Below are 14,077 nucleotides of genomic sequence, written 5' to 3'. Positions count from 1 at the left end.
GAGCTCTCCCGAGTAGTGCTGCAAAGGACTTTAGGCTTTTAGCCCTAAATTTCAGCCTACCGAGTCCTTTTTGGGACTAGACCAGTAAAATAGGGCTTTAAAAGCTTCGTCATTTTAAAAAACTTTTAGCCATTTTTAAAGTAGTAGGCTTTAAAAAAGCCTATAGCCTTTTTAATGTAGTAGGCTTTTAAAAAGCCTATAGCTTTTTTTAAAGTAGTAGGCTTTTTGGGACTGGAGTCTTTATTATCATTTTTTAGTAAAAGCCTTTTTACCGATTTCAAAAAAGGGAGTTATCAATTCGATACGTATGTATATAATATTATTGGAGCTACATAAAATTCACACATGATATTGGCCTTAAAAATCGGTTGTTTTCGCCACGTTTTACAAATATTGAGGGACTGTCTGAAATTGTGTATCACTGGTAGTAGTCCCTTAGTAAAAAATATTAAATAAAAAGTGAAGCACGATGCGCGGGGTGGGGAAGACGGCACAGAAGGAAACCGCGTTTCTAGGGCGTGAAGGCTAGGCGTATTACTATAATTATTAGACTATTTCCATACTAATTGATAGTAAGAAGTTATTTTCAATATTCATAGTTAGTTAGCTAGTTGTGCATCTAACAATAAATCAATTTTTCACAGTGTTTGTGTAGGTATATATGTTTTTAAAGTTTGTTGTACCCACCCACACTTTTACTTTTTTTTACTTGAGAAAGGGACTGTATGTATAGCCTAAATAACCTTAAGGTCTAAGAGCTTCATAGGCTTTTTGAGCGTCTTATTTTATTAAATTAGTCTTAAACAAGGTTAGGCCTTTTTAAGGCCTTTAGGCTTATAACCAATAGGCTTGAATAGGCTTAACCCTAGCCTAGCCGCAAGTACTAAATGGCTTTATAGGTTTTTAGCCTACTAAGCTTTTTATTTAACAGTCTAGTCTTAAAATAAGGGCTAAAAGCCTAAAGTTCTTTGCAGCACTACTCCCGAGGGGTAGGCGGGGCGCGGTGATCGCCGCCCGCGCTCGCGAGCCGCGAGCGCGCGGCGCGCTCGACAGTTGTCCGCGAGACGTTAGAACTAGCACACGCGCGCACGTTTGTAGAGAGAGACTCGACTCGACCCTCGTAAACTCTGAATTACCTAACATTTCTGTGCTTTCTGCTGTTCATACGTCTGAATTCATCTTAAATAAGACAATATTTGTGTTTTACTGTTGTGTGTGTAATTGTGTAACGTTTTGTACCTTAATAACCTTATTAGACTATATTATTATTGAACAGTGATATTTTATTTCGTGAACACTAATGAACCCCGCACCTTACTAATTACATGGTCCTTCGAGCCGGATCGTTCACGAATAATTACTATGGAAAAGAAAATAGGCTGTTTGACAAGAAGCCAGGCGCGAATGGAGACAGAAAGGGCTAGTGAGTTGACATCGACGTCATCGGCCACTATGCGCGCGGTGCCTCGCCATAGTGGAGGAGTTCCTGCGTCGTCGAGCTCACGACAATCCAGCCGCGAAGCCGCGCGCCTGCGAGCGGAGTACGAGGCAGAAAAGGAGATAGTACAAATTAACACACAACTCATTAAGAAAAAGTTAGCAGCGGATATCGCAGAAATAGAAGAAGAAAGAGAGTGGGGCAAGTCACAGTTCGGTAATGGCCATGGGAGAGTGGAAGAGTGGCTGAATTCAGAAGAGAACGCACTCCACCCTTATGATAACTTGTTAGAGCCCGAAGCGCGGGCGGCGCCGCCGTACGCCGCCGACGCGCGCCCCGCCAACCCCCCGCGCCCCGCGAAGTACATCACGCAAGGCAGCGGTGGCGGCGCGGCGGCCGCGCGCGAGCCGAGCCGTTTTGCCGCGCGCCCTGCACCCGCACCCGCACACCCCTCTTCACCCGTCGCAGTTATTAACAACGATATATTACAACTTGCCGAAGCTATTACGAGTATGGCGAGACAGAGGCCGAAACAGTATGACTTACCTTTGTTCGATGGGAACCCCGTAGACTGGATAGCCTATAGAAGGGCTTACGATTTTACCGCATCTGCCTATAACACACATGAGAATATAGTTCGATTACAAACCTCGTTACGCGGTGCGGCGAAATACGCTGTGGAAGACCTGCTACGGACGGGATCGCAACCGGAGGTGGTTATTGACGCTCTGGAAGAGGAGTTCGGTCATCCGAACTTACTGCTTGAGACAGCCTTGAATAAAATTAGAAAACTACCTAAAGTATCGGAGAGTGGTATTGAGCTACGGCATTTAACTTCGGTAGTACGAAATTGTGTATTTGTACTAACCAATATTAAGGCAGAAGGCTACATAAACAATCCACAGTTGACAAATGAGATATTAAGCAAGTTAACTCCAGTACAGAGATCGCAGTACGGTGAATATGCTATGAAAATCAATAGACGTGACGGAGTGGACTTACGTATTTCGCCGAACTTGAACGTGGTGCTCGATTTCCTAAGTCATCTGTCGAGAGCGTCAGCATATTACTTACCTGTGTGTACTAGTAGGGTGAATACCGAATCTACTTACCGCAACCGGAGTAATGTCGCAGCTGGACCTGGGAACGCCGCTGCCGGCGCCGGCACTGCACACAACGACAAGTATCGTGATCGTCGTTCGTCAACACACCGCGTGTGCGCCAGCGTGGAACTACCACCGGCGGACATTAATGCGTCGGGCGTGAGTTCTGACGTCGTGATGATATGTGCGTGTGAAAAAGAACATTTGATAACGGAATGTGAAGTATTCGCGACGTTGACGGTGGATGAACGGTGGGACTTTGCACGAAACAATAAACTGTGCTTTAAGTGTTTAATTAAACGACACTCTCGTTATCACTGTAACGCGAAACGATGTAACAAGTGTCGGTCGTCACATCACATACTCTTACACTCGTTCACTGCGGGTCATGACCGTCATGACAACGACCGGCGTGAGCGTGACGGAGGTGCGCGCCGGCGGCCTGGCGTGAGCGACGCTGCTGCGGGGCCCGCGCACGGCGGCGCTTCTTCCGGGGCGAGCAGAGCGGAGTCCGCGCACGGCGGTACTACTTCCGGAGTGAGCAGAGCAGAGACGGTAACGATGACGAGCCTCAAGGGTGAGCGTAATACACATACGTTATTAAAAGTTATGCCAGTTACTGTTTCGGTGAATAATAGTGATGTGAAGTGTTACGCGCTGTTAGACGATGGCGCCACAGTGTCCTTGATAGACAGTAGCATTTATCCTACTTCGAGTGAATCATCATTTCCTTTAAAAATAATTACTGCTAGTGGAGAAATTGTTACTGACGAGACATCTTGTAGGGTAACTGCACTGATAAAGGGCCCGAACGGAATGTCACATCCTATTAATTTACGTACTATGAAAAATATTAACTTACCGCCTCAGAATGTGCCTGCTAGAGTTTTTACGAATAACGCACATTTGCGTGGTTTAGAATTTGGTGACCTTGACTGTATGAAGCCGTTGTTACTTGTTGGACAGGACAATTGGGAGTTGATAGTAAATCAGGAGATTCGGCGAGGTAAATCCGGTCAACCGGTCGCGTCCCTGACAAAGTTGGGATGGGTTATACATGGGCCGCTGGGCGTCAATACCATGTCCGAAAAGGAGTCCGTTTATTTCGTTTCAGGAAACACAGACAATCTTTATGATCTTGTGAAGGAACAATTCGAGCTTGAATCTATAGGTATAGCTGAAGTGTCACGGAAGAATATAGAAACGGAACGCGCATGTAAAATCCTGGATGATACCAGCCGCCGCATCGAGGGTGGTTGGGAGGTGGGACTACTGTGGGCGCGAGACGAGGTATATTTACCCGATAATTATGACTATGCCCGGAAACGATTGGCTGGGATAGAAAGAAAAATGGGTAGAGACCCTTCTTATGCGGAAGCTTACAGAACACAAATCCAGCGTCTGCTAGATGAAGGGTACGCGAAACCAGTTGATGGCCCGATGGGTGTGAACCCGGTATGGTGGCTGCCCCATTTTGGCGTTGCCAATATTAATAAGCCTGGCAAATTAAGATTGGTATATGATGCGGCAGCCACATACCAAGGTACTTGCCTGAACGACAACCTGTTATCAGGCCCAGATATGTTAAATTCGTTATTAGGAATTTTATTCAAATTTAGATGCGGCCCTGTGGCCTTCACAGCGGACATTGCCGACATGTTTCTGAGAATAAAAATACGTCGGGAGGATCAGGGCGCGCAACTTTTCTTGTGGACAGGGGGTGAAGAGAAGCAGCGCGACCCTGACACGTACGTCATGAATTCAATGATTTTCGGAGCCAAATCGTCACCTACTACAGCTATATATATCCTAAACAAAAATGCTGATGAATTTCAGGATGAGTACCCAGAGGCCGTGAGAGCTGTCCACGAACGTCACTACATGGACGACTACTTAGATAGCGTCGACACTGTTGACAAGGCACGACAGTTAATCCAGGAAGTTTCCATGATTCACGCAGCTGGTGGTTTTACGATTAGGGGTTGGATAACCAATTCACCTGAGCTGCGACGGGAATTGCCTGAGGTTGTACCTGGCAAGGTCAGTTTGGATAAGTCTCCTAACAACAGTGAACGCACGTTAGGCATGATTTGGATACCAGAAACTGATCAGTTGGCGTTTGATCTGTCCTTTAAAAAGCTGTCACCGGAAATCGTTGAGGGTCGAGCAGTGCCGACTAAAAGGGAATTTTTGAGGTTTATTATGAGTATTTTCGATCCTCTAGGTTTGTTATGTCCGTTTACTATTCAATCGAAGATACTATTACAGAAGGTATGGAGGTCCGGCATAGGATGGGATGAAGGGTTGAAAGAAGATCAGTATAAAGATTGGCAAAGATGGCTTGAAAGTATTGGCGAGTTAGTGAGTATGCGTGTGCCTCGGTGGTATGGTTTCAATTCCACACGCGTAAAACTACACGTATTTGGTGATGCGAGTGAGGTCGCATATGCTGCAGTAGCGTATTTGATCGTTCGTGGCGGTTTGGAAGGGACAGTGGTCACAATGGTGGCAGGCAAGGCCAGAGTCGCCCCATTGAAAATTGTTTCCATCCCTCGATTGGAACTCCAGGCAGCGGTGCTTGCATGTAGATTGGCTTTTACAGTACAGAAGGAGCATGGCTTGTCGATAATTAGTAGATATCTGTGGACGGACTCGAAAACTGTTTTAAAATGGATAAATTCAGATCCTCGTGATTTTCAGAAATTTGTATCACATCGGCTGGCAGAAATTGACTCGAAGTCTGATGTAAGTGAGTGGCGATGGGTGCCGTCTGCTGATAATCCCGCGGATGTGGCTACTAAGGATAATCGACCCTGTGATTATAATTTGTGGTATTCGGGCCCAGATTTTTTGTTGTTGCCTCCAGAGAATTGGCCGGTAGAGAACTCAGAAGCAGAAGTCGATACTGACCTGGAACGTGTGCAGAAGGTCCACGCAGTTCAGCAGTATGATCCCGTGGTTGATGTGAGCAGATTTTCGTCTTGGACGAGGGCTGTGCGAGTCGTGGCTAGAGTGGTCGCCTTTATAGGATTGTGTCGTAGAAAACAAACTCTACTTTTGACTGCTCAAAACGTGCGTGAGGCTGAACTGATTTTATATCGACAGGCGCAACGAGAATCCTTTAGTGAGGAGTTAGGTCTGCTACGTTCAGGAACTGCCTTATCGGCTAAGAGCACAATACGTACTTTGGATCCATTTCTATTTGAGGATGATGGTATGATCAGGGTGAGAGGACGTTTGAGCTCAGCCTTTAGCTTGTCGTTCGATGAGAAGCATCCCATCATACTAGATGGTCGGAACCCGATTACTCGATTGCTAATAGACGATTATCATAAACGTTTACATCACGCGAATCATGAGACTGTGTTGAACTTGGTCAGGGAAAAATTTTGGGTTACACAGCTCAGACGAACGGTGAAAACGGTCATTGCTAGATGTCAAGTGTGTCGTATACGGCGTGCAGAACCAGTCGCCCCCAAGATGGCTGATTTACCAGCTGCTAGGCTCGAAGATACCAGAAGAGCGTTTGTACATTGTGGTATTGACTATTTTGGTCCTATGGAGATAGCGATTGGTAGGCGTCGTGAGAAAAGATGGGGAGTCATTTTCACGTGCATGGTAACTCGTGCCGTACATTTAGAGTTGGCCTCGTCGTTGTCAGCCGACTCCGCCATTATGGCTATTCGTCGCTTTATAGCCCGAAGAGGACAACCGGCTGTAATGTTTAGCGACAGAGGGACAAATTTTGTTGGAGCGGATGCCGAACTGAGGGCGGTACTACGGACATTGGATACTGATAAGCTGAGTGAATTTGTGGTAACTAAGGGCATTGAATGGCGCATGAATCCCCCCGCCTCTCCCCACATGGGTGGTTGTTGGGAACGGCTGATAAGGACGATTAAAACGGCTATGAAAGTGACTTTAAAAGAACGTGTCCTTCGTGAGGAGACCCTTGCTACTTTTCTGACGGAGGTTGAAATGACGATCAACAGCAGACCGTTGACGTATGTGGGAACTGATGCCGAAGGTCCAGTAGCGTTGACTCCTAATCACCTACTGTTGGGAAACGCGTCAGGTGCTTCCACTCTGGGATATTTTGACGCGTCTGATTTGTTAGGTAGAAAAGCGTGGAGAAAGGCTCAAGCTCTCGCAGACATGTTCTGGTCACGGTGGTTAAAAGAATATGTGCCCACCTTGCAGCGTAGACAGAAATGGGTTCAAACTTCCCCTCCTGTAAAGGTTGGTGATGTTGTATTAATTTTAGATGAGGCTCAACCTCGCAACGCTTGGCCCAAAGGAATTATCAGTGCGGTTCACCCAGGCCCTGATGGACATGTTAGGGTTGTCACTGTTAAAACTAGTAAAGGTGTAATGAAAAGGCCTGTAGTTAAGTTAGCTGTTTTGCCTACTGACAAAAGTGTTTAAGAAACAAGGGGGTGAGAATGTAGGCAAATGATTTTTTGTTTTGCATTGTGAGAGTTACTAGGGTCGAGCCGAACGTTCACGAACGTTGTCGAGCTCTCCCGAGGGGTAGGCGGGGCGCGGTGATCGCCGCCCGCGCTCGCGAGCCGCGAGCGCGCGGCGCGCTCGACAGTTGTCCGCGAGACGTTAGAACTAGCACACGCGCGCACGTTTGTAGAGAGAGACTCGACTCGACCCTCGTAAACTCTGAATTACCTAACATTTCTGTGCTTTCTGCTGTTCATACGTCTGAATTCATCTTAAATAAGACAATATTTGTGTTTTACTGTTGTGTGTGTAATTGTGTAACGTTTTGTACCTTAATAACCTTATTAGACTATATTATTATTGAACAGTGATATTTTATTTCGTGAACACTAATGAACCCCGCACCTTACTAATTACAGGTACCTTCAGAAGACTGCTTCATACACTTATTTTACCCGCGTTTTTTTGTTGAAAATTCTAATTTACTCTTTAGGCGCGCCTAGCTTCAATAGTTTGGGCTCAGTACAAGTACTTTTCTACTTTTAGTTTTTTAAAGACCAAATAAATTGAATGGCTAAGTACCTCGTGAGCCCAAATCTTAACAAATTCATTTTGTCGCTTTTGCCCTCTTATCCTTGAGTATCTGCAGATAGAAGACGAGTGCGAGTGAGAGGAGGAACGTGGCTAGAGCGAGACGGAGCGAGCCCGTCAGCAAGTATACCGCGGCCGCCGCCACCACCGCACCCAGCTTGCTGCAACTGTGTGAAACACTCCTGTTGAGTTATGTTACCCTGGTACTCTGGTTTCATACTAACTTAGCACGGTATGATAAACCAATACTGTTAAATATAACAGCATCGATCGGCTTTTTTCGACTGGTTAATCGCTATGCTAATGAACGTCACATCTTTAAGATTTAAGATGTTAACTCGAAAGTTCCTTTACACGTATTTTTACTTGACATTTTCGCCCTCGACTTGAGGACTAGTCTCACTGGAGTCGAGCATATCATACTGCCAACATAATAATACGAAATTAATAACGTCATGCTTCCACTCAGCCTCACTGGAGTATACTCGCGAGGTTTTCCTTAAGGTCGCCTTAACCAAGGACGGAGTCGAGGAAGCTTCGAGATAACATCTTACAATTAGGGTAACTCTTACCGAGCGTCGAAGCTATTGTAAGTACTTTAAACTTTATCTATATTCAAATGTAATCACTAATCGTACTGAACTCTCTGTTTAAAATACTACCTAGGAGGTGTCTACAGGAATCGGGGCCTGTATTCCATTATTCCCGACCACATCATTCAGCACTCAATATCCATGCCTAAACCATAGTCAAATATTTTTTTATTTCTTTTTGGTCGTTGCACGTTCTGTATAATACATACCTACATTTTCTTGTCAGTTCGTCTTAAAGTTTAAGCCTAAAAAACATAACCCCTCCTTTTTGGTTCACCGCAGTCGGGTAAATGGGTAACGATTTATTGCAACATTATTTAATCCATCACAAATTAAGGTAAGGTGTTTACTTGGACAAAATAAGCGAAGGTTATTATAATACTTAATTTATTACAAAAATATTATAAATACTGCCTTTTGGACTAAACAATTTTGACGATACAAATATGTATGAGAATGATTTTTCTTGTAAGTGACAAATGAATGTATGATGTAAGTTATTTGACAGTTAAATCCGTGACGCATTCGTTGATTTTCAAATTAATGCTTCTGCTATAGGCTAGTCTCCAACTAGTCAAATCAGTTACTTTTTATTAAACGTTAATGAAAAAACGTGATAAAATGTTAGACTTATTATTACGTTTTTCTTGATTAAAATCCATAAATAACTAAAATGGAAAAAGAAAATGTTTTTCGTTAGTCTTAGATCTGTCTTTATTTAGAAATCAGAATTTCATAATTTATCTTGAACCTAGTCGACCCAATTGTTTTAACTGTCAAATTTTCAACCGCCCGGAACCTTTTCTGAATATTTTTCAACGAATACGTCACAAATATGAAAGAAAAGGAGAAGAATATTAAAAAAAAGAAACAAATGGTAAATTTCGACATGCGTGGTAGCCAAATTTATCCAAAAGACAATATTGTCAAGTTGAAATATTAACTGTTATTAAAAAAAAAACGTGAAGTTTAAAAGGGAATTATTTAAAGGATCAAATTTTGCTACCAATGTCCAATTTTATTTGGAATTTGTTATAACATGCAACAATTATGTGTGAAGAAGCGTTTTCTTGAGGCTAAAGGTTAAATACACCCATATTCTAAGATGTTCACTTGACTCTTCCACTCGACTCGGCCTCAGCTGAGCATTTTGGTATTTTAAGTTGACATTTACGCCCTCGACTCGAGGACTTTACTCACTGGAGTCGAGCATGTCATACTGCCAACATAATAATACGAAAGTAATGACGTTATGCCTTTACTTAACTCGAGTTAAGGTTGAGGCGCCGTCTACGGCGTCTAAGGTTGGTTACTCTCATACTACCTCTGGGTTGGCTGGAAGAGATCTCTCTTAGAGATAAGTCCACCCTTGTAAACGTCCATTTCTTGTTTGTAATGTAACTAGTTGTTAAGTGCAATAAAGTATATTACTTAATTAAGTATACCGATTTTGAGTTGAGTTCGATATCTTCGTTCGCCTCAACTGAGGATGGAGTCGAGGAAGGTTCAAGTTAATATTTTCGAATATATTTTAGGATGTCCCCCCCCTCCTACCGTGTACGGAAAAAACCCTTCAATATATCTCTCCAGGTTACGGCTCAAATACCCGCACAACACACACAGTCCACACTCCAAACGATGCTTCACTAACCTGAGTTCCTGCTCTGTGACAGCGAGGGTGCGACCACAGGCGGCCGCCTTCACAGCCAGATGGTCGAAGTCCACCGTGCTGGACTTCAACTGGGCTTTCAGGTCTAAAAGGGTTGGTGAATTCACAAAGACTATTAATATAACATTACGGAATTGTTTTAAGTTTACGCGGTTATTGTCATAATTAAAGCACATAATAACGGGTTCTTACCGCGTTTAAATGGGGATATGAGACTCCCGATATTTCGACACTGTTGCAAGTGCCATGATCACGGGATGACTGTCATCCCGTGTCATCCCGCGGTAAGAACCCGTTATTATGTGCTTTAATTAACATACGGAAAACTCACAAAGAAGATCTGTCTATAAATTCTGAGTCAGATTTAAAGTTTTTTTTTTAGTAAGTACTCTTCTCTCTTTAGAGTCACTGTGGTCCTGAGGTACTTACACTGATTTCTGAAACGGGGGTCGTCGGTTCGGACTCCGGTACCGGACTTGCACCTTTTTTTTTGACGTGACTTATTGTAGATTTGCCGCAGATGGCATTAACTACTTGGCCGGACAAATGGGGAGCGCTGAAGGCTCTCACCCGGTACAACGTTTAAGACAACAGGCCTGAGGGTGCGTCGTCTGAGAGGAAAAATATTTGAAAGAATTAATCGACCCCAGTGGGTCGATAGCGATAAGCGCTGAATGAGGGAAATCGTCGACCACGCCGGCGGGGTCGGTATCGGGGGCCTGAAGTGTTTGGTGTCGCGAGCTGATTGGCTGCCTCTATGGCTAGAGTAATCGGGTCGTCGGGATTGTATATTACGTCCTTCGGACGCCGATACTTTTCAGTACCGCCCCTAAGCGGAATGTATTCGGAAGCCGCAACTACCAGGGGATTTGGGTGGTGCGGAGGACTTGCACCAATGAGTTATAGTAATATTAGTTTATCTTTAGTGCAGTTTTCACTAACACAGTTGGCCCGACCATTATATCCTCTCTCCTATCACGTTGGTCTAACAGAATGCTCGGTGAGGCGTGGGTACTTAGTTCATCTTGCGTTGGATGCACCTCTGACTACCCCAATTGGGATACAGTCGTGAGCTTTTGTTGTTCAAAAACAAGGCTGAGAAGAACAAGCGGCATCAGAGCGTCTAGAAAATGACATACCTTCAATTTCCTCTAATAATTCCTTTTCCCTCTTGACTCGTTCCTCCTCGCCCTCCTGTCGGCACTCCGCCTTCATCCTCTGCAAACAGGTCTCCTTGTCCGACATGAACCTCTCCCATTGCTCGTCTGAAAAAAACATACATAAATGAAATAAAGAAAGAAATAAAGCAAGTAAAAAAGAAGAATGGAAAGAAGGAAAGCATGAAACAAAGATTTATTGAACATCCTACGTAAAACCACACTCCGAACACTTCATACAAACAACCTCGTTTTACACAGACACTACACATTGACGATATTGTAGATCACCGATACTGACCCCGGCGGCATGGTCGACGATTTCCCTCCATCGGCGCTTATCGCTATCGCCCCCTAGGGTAGAATAATTCATTGCATTCAAATATTTTTTCTCTCAGACGACGCCCTGAGCCGAGGTTCGCGACCAACTGGGCACCCTAAGGCCTGTTGTCTAAAACGTTGTACCGGGTGAGAGCCTTCAGCGCTCCCCATTTGTCCGGCCAAGTAGTTAATGCCATCTGTGGCAAATCTAATATAAGTCACGTTAAAAAAAAATGTAGACGCACATCTGTGTGTGTGACCTCTGACGCCATACGATTCAAGACTAAACTATGTCCGAGGGGGGATGAGGAAACTAGAGATGGAATTGTCTTGGAGAAAATGTGACCAAAGAGGTTACCCCGTGGCACGTGGATCGAACAGTGGTGACTCGGCGATACTTGGGCAGCAGGAATCTTCATGAAAAACAACGTGGTTCACATTGCCAATAATCTTTATTGTACATAAACAAAGATTAAGCAATATCATTCAAAGTTCAATAAGTAAAATATGAATAAACTATTAAATACGAAAACCGAATATGACAACGTGGCATGTAGTTGACGGACCAGACGGAAGGGACTAGAAACAATATTTTTACTTTTTAAAAAAAAGTTGAAACGTCATATTGACATATACGTCATACGTTCAAAAACTATTGTTATTAACAAAATATTATATTTATAACAACTAGACACTGGTGGGGAGCGGACAGTTGCCGTTATATATGTATAGTCATCATCTCCGTAGCATTATCCTCATTTTCCGTTGACCTAACCTGAAGTTTTGACAGGTCCGGTTTTTTACAAAACCGACTGCCTGTCTGACCTTCCAACCGGCGAAGGAAAAACCAGCCCAGTACAGGTTAGGTCACATAGCGTTCTATATGTAGTATTATTCTTGTTATGTTAGAAAGTAAGAGGTGTGAGCTCTCACCCATCTCCTGTCGGTGCTGTTCCTTCAGTTTATTGACCTGCTCGACCCTCTCAGCCATCAGCTTTTGTCGCGTGCCCTCCAGGGTCCTCCGAGCGTCCTCCGCCGCGGTCGCCGCTTGCTCCTCTACCGCTCGTATCTTCTCCTCCCATTCTTGGTTCAGGCGCTCTGGGGACAGAAAATGTAGTTTTAAATTCAAATTCAAAAAATCTTCACACGACGGATTCTAACATGTTAACTCGAACCTTCCTTGATCCTGTCCTCAGTTGAGGTGAAGATCTTCCTCGAACTCAGCTCAAAATAGGTATTTTTAAACGGCGCCTCAACCTTAACTCGAGTCTCGAGTGTACTCCAGTAAGGCATCACGTCATTATTTTCGTATTATTATGTTGGTAGTATGATATGCTCGACTCCAGTGAGTAAAGTTCTCAAGTCGAGGAAAATGTCAACTTAGATAGATAGATGTAGCCTTTATTATGAACTTAATCGAAACAGTATATACAGGGTGTTAGTGACATCGTAACGAATACTCAGGGAGATGACTCAGACCATGATTCTGAGTTAATATCAAGTGAAAATTTCCGTCGCAAATTTTATTTTATTTTTTAGTTTTTTTTAAATTATTTTTATATCTATACTTTTATACGACGGAAAATTCCACTTGATATTAACTCAGAATAATGAGCTGAATCGTCCCTCAAAGTTTTCGTTACGACATCACTAACACCCTGTATAACCAAAATATAAAAACTTAATATTTAAAAATATTATTTGTGTTCCTCGTCCTTTGGCAAAGGCCTTTTTTTTAGTTAGTTTGTGTGTAGTTGTTGCAGATGTTGATTTTATTGGATGCTTATTAGTAGTTACTTTTTCGTATTTATAGTTGTTGTTGTGGTTGAGTTTACCTAGACCTCTAGATACCCTCAAACGTCAACTTAAAATACCAAATTGCTCATCAGAGGCAGAGTCCAGTGGAGGAAGAGTCGAGTGGAGGAAGATTCGAGCGGAAGAAGAGTCGAGTGGAGGAAGAATCGAGGGGAGGAAGAGTTGAATAGAGGATTAGTCGAGTGGAGGAAAAATCGATTTGAGGAAGAGTCGAGTGGAGGAAGAGTCGAGTGGAGGAAGAGTCGAGCGGAGGAATAGCCGAGTGGAGAGAGAGTCGTGTGGAGGAAGAGTTGAGTGGAGGAAGAGTCGAGTGGAGGAATAGCCGAGTGGAGGAAGAATCGAGTGGAGAAAGAGTTGAGTGTTTGAATACCTCTCTCTTGCTCGTAGTTCTCGGTAAGCCGCTCGACAGTGTTCGCGTTGTTGATGTCAGCCTTGTCCAGCATGTGCCGCAGCTGCATGATGTCCCAGTCAGCCTTGCTGTGCGCCTCCGCCAGCGACAACTCAAACTGACGCTCCTTGGTCGCCAACAGCTCTTTAAGATTCTCGAACTGGAAATGGAGAATTATTATTAAAGACATATTATGTCTATACTTCCCATCGGGCCATAGAATAAGGAATAATACTACTCTGAGCTCCATCCCAGTCGTGTCAGACAGAGTACTGCGGGGCGGAAGGCAAGAGGCGAACCACTGCCCTATTTTGCCCTAAAAAGTAGCATGGAAAATGTTACACCGTCAAAAGCGTGATTATTATGTATTAAGTCGACAGCTCGCTCAGTCGACGCAGCGGTAAAACACGCTCGGTCTGCGATTGTTGAAGTTAAGCAACTTTCGCAAAGGTCATAGGATGGGTGACCACAAAAAAAAAGTTTTCATTTCGAGCTCCTCCGTGCTTCGGAAGGCACGTTAAGCCGTTGGTCCCGGCAGCATTAGCAGTCGTTA

General features: G+C 44.0%; 1 protein-coding gene across 3 annotated transcripts in view; it reads right to left on the bottom strand.

Moving 5' to 3' along the window:
• Window positions 1-14,077, bottom strand: part of LOC126378817 (myosin-2 heavy chain) — a 40,930-nt gene that overhangs the window by 8,840 nt on the left and 18,013 nt on the right. For 2 of the 3 annotated variants that reach the window (XM_050027235.1, XM_050027236.1), the window contains exons 9-12: window positions 13,507-13,684; window positions 12,255-12,419; window positions 10,983-11,108; window positions 9,826-9,928 (exon numbers count right to left, since the gene is read on the bottom strand). In XM_050027235.1, coding sequence (XP_049883192.1) covers window positions 9,826-9,928; window positions 10,983-11,108; window positions 12,255-12,419; window positions 13,507-13,684 — 572 coding nt within the window. Of the gene's footprint in view, window positions 1-7,597; window positions 7,749-9,825; window positions 9,929-10,982; window positions 11,109-12,254; window positions 12,420-13,506; window positions 13,685-14,077 lie in introns of those variants that run through there. The other variant, XM_050027237.1, reaches the window with a different exon arrangement.

Source organism: Pectinophora gossypiella, chromosome 27 (genome assembly GCF_024362695.1).
Source record: "Pectinophora gossypiella chromosome 27, ilPecGoss1.1, whole genome shotgun sequence".
Taxonomy (NCBI): domain Eukaryota; kingdom Metazoa; phylum Arthropoda; class Insecta; order Lepidoptera; family Gelechiidae; genus Pectinophora; species Pectinophora gossypiella.
The sequence above is the reverse complement of the archived record's forward strand: the minus strand, read 5'-3'. Positions and strand labels throughout refer to the sequence as shown.